This window comes from Orycteropus afer, unplaced genomic scaffold (genome assembly GCF_000298275.1).
Source record: "Orycteropus afer afer isolate SDZICR_OR568_19922 unplaced genomic scaffold, OryAfe1.0 scaffold00098, whole genome shotgun sequence".
Taxonomy (NCBI): Eukaryota; Metazoa; Chordata; class Mammalia; order Tubulidentata; family Orycteropodidae; genus Orycteropus; species Orycteropus afer.
The window spans coordinates 2,752,218-2,763,188 of record NW_006921685.1 but is presented as its reverse complement, the minus strand read 5'-3'; the positions used below and the strand labels follow the sequence as shown (position 1 = coordinate 2,763,188).

The 10,971-nt window shown below is 37.3% G+C and overlaps 1 protein-coding gene across 1 annotated transcript in view; it reads left to right on the top strand.

Moving 5' to 3' along the window:
- The window catches only part of UBA6 (ubiquitin like modifier activating enzyme 6), a 147,272-nt gene that overhangs the window by 123,025 nt on the left and 13,276 nt on the right, over positions 1 to 10,971 (top strand). Inside the window, exons 26-27 of the mRNA XM_042781213.1 lie at positions 1,188 to 1,257; positions 2,967 to 3,038. Of these exons, the coding sequence (XP_042637147.1) occupies positions 1,188 to 1,257; positions 2,967 to 3,038 (142 nt within the window). The remainder of the gene's footprint in view (positions 1 to 1,187; positions 1,258 to 2,966; positions 3,039 to 10,971) is intronic.

Genomic DNA, 10,971 nt, shown 5'->3' with positions numbered 1-10,971 from the left:
TATAAATTTTGGTCAATGACATGAGACAAAGTATATGTGAACTGCTGTATGAAAAGTGAATTTACTCTGTAAATCTTCACCCAAATCCTAATAAAAATAAATAAATAAATAAATGTTTTCTATTTAGTGAAGTCATTATAAGAGAAACTTTATGTGGAGAAAAAAATGAATACTACTAAATATCTTCCTAAATAATCTCAAATGGTTTTCAAAAGACTTCCTCTTTGAGTTAATACATGTATGTAATATCTATAGGAGCTCTGGTAGCACAGTGCCTGAAGCACTTGACTGCTAACCAGAAGGCTGGCGGTTCAAACCCACCAGCCACTCCTCAGAAGGAAGGTTGGGCAATCTACTTCTGTAGTGATACTGCCTCGGTAACCCAAGGAGGGGTCTCTATGAGTCGGAGCCAACTCCAGGGCACATTACAACAACAACATAGTATCTATATTAGGTATACATTAGTTCACACTGACAGGTATATATTTAATTGAACAAACTTCTTTTCAACAGATAACTCCATTTAATTTTCTCATCTGGTACTTATTTTAGGCTTCCTTGTTACCTTGTAGGTGGTTCTGGTGGTACAGTAGTTAAACCTTTGGCTGCTAACCAAAAGGTCGGTGGTTTGAACCTACCAATTGTTCAGCAGAAGAAAGTTGAGGCAGTCTGCATCTGTAAAAATATACAGCTTTGGAAACTCTATGGGGAAGTTCTACTCTGTTCGATCAGAGTGGCTTTGAGTTGGAATCAACTCGATGACCTTTATTGGAACTACTTCTGCTACAAAACTTAACTTTTTTTGTTTTTAAGCAAACTCATTTGCTTAATTGAACCTCATACACCCTTTTTAAGACCAAATGTGTAATATTTTTCTTATGCATTAAAAGGAATTATCTTTCACTTGTCCAGTTTTTCTACTTGTGGCTATTCTTTCTTCAAAATAGTCTTGATCACTACCTGAACAGCAGTGTTTATGAGGATAGACATTTAATGTTTTTTCTTTTATAAGTTCACAGTATATTGGTACAGACCAGAAATTTATGGTCTAACTTTAAAAAAAAAAAAAATCCTGTGAAAAATTCTGGGATTATTTTTCCTCATACAACTTTTTAAAGGCTATAATTCCTAATTAATTAAATGTAATTGTACATTCAGACTTAACGTTTTATTTTTAATTTTGTTAGGCACTTCAGCTTCATTCAGAATGCTGCAAAACTGTATGCTACGGTATATTGCATTCCATTTACAGAAAAGGTAAGATATTCTTACCTAGCAAGTATACAAAACCAGTTTTTGAAGCCAGAAAAAAAAAAAAAATGATGATTTACCAACTCATTGCATCATATGTTGGAAGAATCATTCTCTGACATCCAAGTTTCATTTTGTAGCATTGTTGCCTGTTCAAACACAGGACAAGTTAAAAGTTGTTGCAGTATTACTAAATAGAATAGAAACTCTAAATTTAGGTAGTGAAACAGCAAAATTTGTACAAGCAGACACATTTTTGATGCATTTATAACCTGTTTACCAGTTTTAGTTATCCTAATTATTCTGAAAAACCAAAATGAATAATTTTATAGCAATTTAAAAATATTCCTTACTCTTTTTGTTACCATTTGAGTTAATATGTGATACTTAACCTACATGTATTTCAGGAAATTAAAAATTTTACCCCAGATGACATTTCTTACCCTTATCATCCTATCCATTCTCATAGGTAGTATCTTCATTGACTAACATCTAACAGACCTAATACAGTTTTGTTTGAGAGCAGATATGCATTATACTTTTTGACTAGGCTAAATGAGGTAATGGAAGCAGCATTTTCTCTGTGATGTATTATAATAAAGCTATGTTTATAGTTAACATAGGCTCTGGTAGCATAGTGGCTAAAGCACTTGACTGCTAACCAGAAGGCTGGCGGTTCAAACCCACCAGCCACTCCTCGGAAGGAAGGTTTAGCAGTCCTACTTCTGTAGCGATACTGCCTCTGAAACCCAAGGAGGGGTCGCTGTGAGTCGGAGGCTGACTCGACGGCACATAACAACACAACAACAACAACATTTCGGATCCAGATAAAAATCCCAATTACTAATTTTTGTTTTGTTTAGTTTTGGAGTTTCCGCACATTAAAACACACCATAAATGTTTGGTAAAAATGTTGGCATTCACTGTTTTTCTGAAAGAGACATAAGAATGATAGTTGACCTCAAAAGCAGTATATCTCAGTTTTCCCTAAATAGATACTTAATACTTAAAACTGATCCTTAAACACACTTAATAAACGTGTTTTTGATTGCCTTAAAATAGTCTAAGTTCATCTTGACCTTTCAAAATATTCTTCTGCTTCCAAGATATAAATTCCATTTACTTTTTTATTTTATTTATTGTGTCAGTATTTATCGAGTATAACTTTGTGCAGGGAACTTTGTGAAATATTAAAGACAGAGAAATGAAGGAGACCTTGCATGGTACAAATGGTTGACATGGTGCTAACCGAAATGTTAAAGGTTCAGTGCCACCCTGAGGCACTTGAGATGAAACGCTTGGCAATCCACTTCTGGAAAAATCCCCCATTGAATACCATCTGGAGCCCAGTGCCACTCAGACACACATGAGGTTGCCATGAATCAGAATTGACTCAGTGGCAACTGAAACTGGAAAAGAAATGAAAAAGATAGTCTCTGATCTCAAGGAACTCAATTTATATTCATAACCAGTCCTAAAACTACCTTTTTAAAATTTTTCAGTAAGAACTAGTATTTCAGGTTTGTTCACTCCTCCCATTGTCTTTATGGTCAGTATTTTTAGAAATAAAGGTAAAATCTTAAAATGGTTATAGTGTAAATAGTCTGATGATATTTTATTTAAATATCTTAATATGATCAAGGATGTTTTTAACTTTAGAATCCCAGAATGAAAAGAATGTATTTGATAATGAAATTACTTTTTTAAAAAAACAGGACTTATCAGCAGATGTCCTCTTGAACATTCTTTCTGATGTAAAGGTTCAAGAATTCAAACCTTCCAACAAGGTATGTTTAGAAATTCATTCATTCAGTAAATGGTAAATGAATTTCACATTCAGCAAATAGTTACTGAACCTCTACTTGTGTCAAGTCCCATTCTAAACACCGAGAACACAGCAATAAATAAAACAAAATTTTGTACTCATGGAGTTTATATTCTAATGGGGCAGAGACAGACAAACGGAAATACCAATAAGTATATGATTCACCAATGTGGTGGTAAGTGCTAAGAACAAAAATAAAGAATAGAAATAAAGAATGACTATCTGGTGTCATTTTATATGGGATGGAAGCTAAAGGCCTCTTTGATAAGGTAACATTTGAGCAGACACCTGTAGGAAGTAAGAAGAGAGTAAGCCATGTTGATAATGTGGTAAAAAGGCAATGCTGCCTACAGGAGCATGTACACAGAAAGGCCTTGAAAGATCTTCAGCCAGATGTTGTTATAGGGGAATGTAAGCAAGGCAGAGAGTGGTAGAAAATGAAATTATGAGGTGGTTGTTAGGTGCCACAGAGTTGGTTCCACCTCTTACAATCTTAATGGTATATCAGAGTAGCACATTGCCTAGTCAGGCTCCATCCTCATAGTTGTTGCTGTTTGAGCCCATTGTTGGAGCCACTGTGTCAGTCCATCTTGTTGAAGGTCTTCCTTTCTTTCTCTGACCCTGTATTTTACCAAGCAAGATGTCCTTCTCCAAAAGCTCTGATAGTACAGTGGTTAAGGCATTTGGCTGCTAACCAAAAGGCCAACAGTTCAAACCACCAGCTGCTCTGTGAAAGCAAGATGGAGCATACATTTCTTTAAAGACTTACAGCCTTGGAAACCTTGTGGGGCAGTTCTAGTCTGTTCTGTAAAGTCTTTATGAGTCAGAATAGACTTGATAGCAGTGGGTTGGGTTTGATTCTCCCAAGACTTATTGGTTTGTTCTTCTGGCATGCCACGGTGTACTTTCATTATTCTTCACAACATCAATAATTCAAAGACATCAAGTCATCTTTGATCTTTCTTACACATTATCCAGCTTTCATATGCATATGATGTGATTAAAAATTATCTAGGAAGTTGGGTACTGTGAGGTAAGAAGCCAGTAGACAGTTTTGAGCAGAGGAATGACATAATCTGACTTAAATTTAACAGGATCACTCTGGCTATTGTGTTAAGAATGACTATGGGGCACAGAAGAAGCAGGAAAAGTTGTTAGAAGGTTGTTGTAGTAGTGCACACAGGAGATGTCATGGTTTGCTTGAAGATAGCAGGGAAGTTGTGATTAGAGGTTGGATTCTGTAGTATCTATTTTATAGTAATCCTGACAGGACTTGTAATAGATTGGAATTGGAATGAAAGAGAAAAAAAAGATTGCTGTTTTCTTAGTTGACAACAGAGGCAAGCTTATAACTGCTGAAGAGAAGATAAAGGAAGTATAAGCAGAGAGAAAGAAAGTGTGAAATAATTGCTCAAGGAAGTGAGAAAGTCTCTCAAATAGAAAATATAGTAGAATTGTTAGAAAGCACTGAGGATCCACTTGCTATATTCTACGAAATAGAGAAAAAAGAGGATTCCTTTTGTCCAGCCACATTTAGCTACTTTGACTCAGCTGTAGAATACAAGTAGTCCCTGACTTGTGACAGTTTCTGTTCTAATGTACGTTGAATATACCTCCCTTTTTTTTCATACAGTTTTCATTACTGCCTTTTATTATCAGTATCTTTATAAATACAATCTTTGAACATCAGTGAGTGAACATCTGAGAATGATAACAGCATATTACATACTGCAATATTGTATTATACTTCATATCACTACCAGTAAGATATTAAAAAAAAAAAAAAAAGACAGTCATAAGTGTGGTTCATTGTAGGTCAAATATGTCTTAAGTTGGAGACTGCTTATATATGGAAAATTGGGTTGGGATTTTGCCAGGCAAATAATGTTGGAAGGAGAAAGAACTATAGGAAATATTAATAAAGATGGAATGTGAAATTGAAGCAGGATAAATAGGAAAGTTTGAAAATACTAACTGTGCTGCTTTTTCTTGTGTATACTATATATCTATCTTGTGTGCAATCTAAAAATCATCTACAAAACAAATCTCTGTTCCACTTGCCCTTAGCTAAGCCTTACAAAATTCAGAAAAGAAGGGGTGTTTTCAGTTTTCCACTCTTGGGTTTTCATTTTAGGGAAGAAGATAAGATACCTTGTGGGCAGTTGATTTTGTACAAGTGGATGAGCTTGCTGAATGAAATGGCCATGACTTGTAGCCTATAAAGAATTGAAGTTCAGCAGGAATAAAGATGAAGCACATACTTCTTACAGCAGAACTCTTAGATATAAGTCAAGGAAACATGCTTCAATAACTTTGCCTTTATTTAATGTTCTTTGATATATTTTCTATCTTAAATATACTCTCCATATCAAAGTTTGGGGGTAATAAATTATCCTGAGTGACTTAGCTATACCTTTAACATGAATTGTGACCACCTTTTTACAAGTCTGAAGCAGTTCACACTGAGACATCATGGTCCAACACTTCTAGTTACACAGACAGAAATAATCATTTTGGCATTCTGGCAAACAAATGCTTCTATTTTCTAACACTTCAATTGGAGGTTGTCAAAAATTAAATGGAATGCATAAAGATTGATATCCTAGGGAGTAGTAAGCTGATGTAGACTGGTATTGGCCATTTTGAATCATATGATCACATGGTCTACTATACGACAAATTGAAGAGGAATGGCATACTCTTCAATTCAACGTCAAAAATAATATTTCAAGATCTATCCTGAAGTACAGTGCTGTCATTTATAGGATAATGTATGTACACGTACAAGGAAAACCAGTTAATAGGACTTACCCAAATTTACACACCAAGCACCAAAGCAAAAGATGAAGAAATTGAAGATTTTTACCAAGTTTGCCACCACTCATCTGTCAGTTTATTGTACTGTGGTGGTGTGCATGTTGCTGTGAGGCTGGAGGCTGCACCACTGGTATTTCAAATACCAGCAAGGTCAACCACAGTGGACAGCTATCAGCAGAGCTTCCAGACCGAGACACACATGAAAGAAGGAAGGGGCCATCCACTTCTTAAAGAATAGGCCAGTGAAAACCTTATGAATAGCAATGAAACACTGTATGATATATTACTGGGAAACTTTATAAACAGCTCTTAAGCATTGTCCTATATAGTGCCAGAAGATGAGCCCCTCAAGTCAGAAGGCACTCAAAACAAAACTGGGGAAGAGCTGCCTCCGCAAAATATAGCCAACCTTAAAATGATATGGATAGAGTAAAGCTTTGGGGACCTTCATTTGCTGGTGTTCCATGACTTAAAATGGGAAGAAACATCTGCAAACATCTGTTAATAATCAGAACACAGAATGTACAAAGTATGAATCTAGGACAATTGGAAGTTGTCGACAATGGAATGCATAAAGATAGATACCCAAGGCGTTAGTGAGCTGAAATGGACTGGTTTTGGCCATTTTGAATCAGACAACCATGTCATCTACTATACCAGAAGTGACAATTTGAAGAGGAATGGTGTGGCATTCATTGTCACAAACAGTGTTTCAACATCTATCCTGAAGTACAATGCTGTCAGTGATAGGAAAATATCCACATGCCTCCAAGGAACAGTTAATACTACTATTACTCAAATTTACTCACCAACCACCAAAGCCAAAGATAAGGAAATTGAAGATTTTTACCAACTTCTGCAGTCTGAAATTGACTAAACATGCAATGAAGATGTGTTGATTATCACTAGTGATTGAAATGCAAAAGTTGGAAACAAAGAAGAATCACCAATAGTTGGAAAATATGGCCTTGGTGATAGAAATAACACTGAAGATCACATAATAAAATTTTTCAAGATGAACAACTTATTCATTGCAAATACCTTTTTGCAACAACATAAGCAACAGCTGTACACATGGACTTAACCATACTGAGTACACAGGAATCAGATTGACTACATCTGTGGCAGGAGGCAATGGAGAAGCTTAATATCTTCAGCCAAAACAAGGCCCGGAGCTGAATGTGGAACAGACCATTAGTTGCTCATATGCAAGTTCACATTGAAGCGGCATACAATTAAAACGAGTCCATGAGAGCCAAACTATAACCTTAATTCTATCCCTCCTGAATTTGGAGACCATCTAAAGAATAGATTTGATGCATTGAAAACCAGAGGAATTATGGGATGGCATCAAGAACATCATCCTTGAAGAAAGCAAAAGGTCATTAAAAAGACCAGGAGTCTAGTGAGACCCCCAGTACTTTGGGCCTGGAATAAAACTCACTGCTGGGGGCTGGCTCTTAACGCACTAGTAAACAAGTACATGCAGAACACTCAACCCAGGGTGACACACCCACATACTCTATGGAGATGCATTCCTTGGAGCAATCAACCACAGGGCACCAGAGGGACAACATCCTCATGGAGGGAATGCAGGACACACAGGAGTACATAACTATGAGACGCAAGGGGTGAGGAGGGGTTACTGGGCAGGGAGGGGAGGAGACTGCATTACGGTTGGGGATGGTAAATGGGGAGTGAAACTAAATGTACATGAAAATGTTGAATGTAAAACAAACTCTGCAAACTTGGACAGAAAAAAAAATCAGCCATTGGAAAAAAAATAAAATTAGGCTTTGTAACTTTCAAAATAAATAAATAAATAAAAACACAGGAGAGAAAGAAAAGACCAAAATGGATATCAGAAGAAATTCTGAAATTTGTCCTTGAACAGAGAATGCTAAAACAAATGGAAGAAATGACAAGATAAAAGAGCTGATCCATGCCATGGTATTTTCAGCCTTATCACAGGGACAGCCAGGAGGTGACGGCAGACAGCTTTTTGGAGGGCCAAAACTGGTAGAGATGGCCCAGAGGTGGCAGCAGATGGCTTTTGGAGGGTCGGAACTGCTGGGGAAGCCTGGGAGGTGAGAGTGGAACAGTTTGGAACAGCTAACGGAGACAAACTCATCTGTCAGTTTCTCGCCCTGATGTAGTTTGTATGTTGCTGTGAGGCTGGAGGCTGTGCCAACAGGGTTAGCCATGGTGTGCAGGTTTCAGCAGAGCTTCCAGCCTTAGACTCAGAAAAAGGAAGAGGTCATCCACTTCTCAGAGAATTGGCGAATGAAAACCTTATGAATAGCAGTGAAACACTGATATATTACTGAAAAATAGCCCTGATACATTTTCTGATATAGTGCCAGAGGATGAGCCTTTCAGGTCGGAAGGCACTCAAAATATGACTAGGAAAGAGCTACCTCTTCAGAATGGAGCCATCCTTGATGATGTGGATGGAGTAAAGCTTTCAGGATCTCCTTTTGCTGATGTGGCACAGCTTAGGAAGAAACAGCTGCAAATATCTGTTAATAATCAGAACATGGAATGTATGAAGTATGAATGTAGGAAAATTGGAAGTTGTCAAAAATGAAATGGAAATCATAAAGATCAATATCCTAGGTATTAGTGAGCTGAAATGGACCAGTTTTGGCCATTTCGAATCAGACAACCATATGATCTACTATGCCAGGAATGACAATTTGAAGTGGAATGGCATGGCATTCATCATCACCAAGAATGTTTCAAGAGCTATCCTGAAGTACAATGCTGTCAGTGACAGGATGATACCCATACGCCTATGAGGAAGACCAGTTAATATTACTATTATTAAAACTTACACACAAACCACCAAAGACAATGATAAGGAAATTGAAGATTTTTATCAACTTCTGCAGTCAGAAATCAACCAAATATGCAATCAAGATGTGTTAATTATAACTGTTGATTGGAATGAAAAATCACTGATAGTTGGAAAGTATGGTTTTGGTGATAGAAATAATGCTGGAGATCACATGATAGAATTTTGCAAGACCAACAGCTTATTCATTCATTGCAAATACCTTTTTTCAACAGCACAGACAGCAGCTGTACACATGAACTTCATCAGATGGAGTACACAGGAATCAGACTGACTACATCTTTTCAAGAGGCGATGGAGAAGCTCAGTATCTTCAGCCAAAACAAGCTGATTGTGGAATAGACTGACCATCAACTCATATGCAAGTTCAAGGTGAAACTGAAGACAATTAAAACAACTCCACAAGAGCCAAAATATGGCACTGATTTTATCCCTCCTGAATTTAGGGACCATCTAAAGAATAGATTAGATGTATTGAACACCAGTGACTGAAAACGAGAAGAATTGTGGGATGACATCAAGAACATCATCCATAAAGAAAGCAAAAGGTCATTAAAAGGACAGGAAAGGAAGAAAAGACCAAAGTGGATTTCATAGGAGACTCTGAAACTTGCCCTGGAACAGAAAGTAGCTAAAGCAAATAGAAGAATTGAGAGGATGAAAGAGCTGAACAGAAGATTTCAGAGAGCAGCTCGAGAAAATAAAGTCAATTATTATAATGAAATGTGCCAAGAGTTGGAGTTAGAAAACCAAAAGGGAAGAACACACTCAGCATTTTTGAAGCTGAAAGAACTGAGGAAAAAATTTAAGCCTCAGATTGCAATATTGGAAGATTCCATGGGCAATATGTTGAATGATGCAGGAAACATCAAAAGAAGATAGATGGAATACACATCGTCACTATACCAAAAAGAATTGGTAAATGATCATCCATTTCAGGAGGTGGCATATGAGCAAGAACCAATGGTATTGAAGGAAGAAGTCAAAGCTTCACTGAAGGAATTGGCAAAAAACAAGGCTCCAGGAATTGACATAATTCCCATTGAGATGTTTCAACAAACAAATGCCTCACTGGAGGCACTCACTTGGCTATATCAAGAGATTTGGAAGACAGCTACCTGGCCAAGTTCCAAAGAAAGGTGATCCCACAGAATGTGGAAATTATCAAACAATATCATTGATACCACATGTAAGTAAAATATTACTGAAGATAATTCAAAAATAGTTGCAGCAGTGTATTGACAGAGAACTTCCAGAAATGCAAGGTAGATTCAGAAGGGGATGTGGAACAAGAGATATAGCTGATGTCACATGGATCTTGTCTGAAAGCAGAGAATACCAGAAAGATGTTTATTTGTGTTTTATTGACTATGTGAAGTCATTCTATTGTGTGGATCATAACAAATTATGGATAACATTGAGAAGAATGGGAATTCCAGAACACTTAATTGTGTTCAAGAGGAACCTGTACATAGACCAGGAGACTGTTGTTCGAACAGAACAAGGGGATACTGCATGGTTTAAAATTAGGAAGGGAGTGCGTCAGGGTTGTATCTTTTCACCATACTTATTCAATTTGTATGCTGAGCCCATAATCTGAGAAGCTGGACTATATGAAGATGAACGTGGCATCAGGACTGGAGGAAGGCTTATTAACATCCTGCAATACACAGATGACACAGCTTTGCTTGCTGAAAGTGAAGATGACTTAGAACACTTACTGATGAAAATTAAAGACTACAGTCTACAGTATGGGTTACACCTCAACATAAAACAAAAATCCTCACAACTGGACCAATAAGCAGCATCATGATAAATGGGGAGAAGATTGAAGTTGTCAAAGACTTCATATTACTTGGTTCTACAGTCAGCACCAATGGAAGCAGCAGTCAAGACATCAGACGACGGTATTCCATTTGGCAAATGTGCTGCTGCAAAAGACCTCTTTCAGCTGCTGAAGACCAAAGATACCTCCTTGAAGACTAGGATGTGCCTAACCCAATCCATGGTATTTTCAGTCACCCCATATGCATGTGTTTCTTTGCTATTCATAAGGTTTTCCCTGGTCGATTCTTTCAGAAGTGGACGGCCTCTTCCTTCTTCCTAGTCTGTCTCAGTCTATAAGCTGGGCTGTTACCTGTGCACCAGTTACATCTCTCTGGGTTTTAAACACCACAGGCTCAGCCTCAAAACTCACGTCTACATGTCACCACAGTAGGACAAAC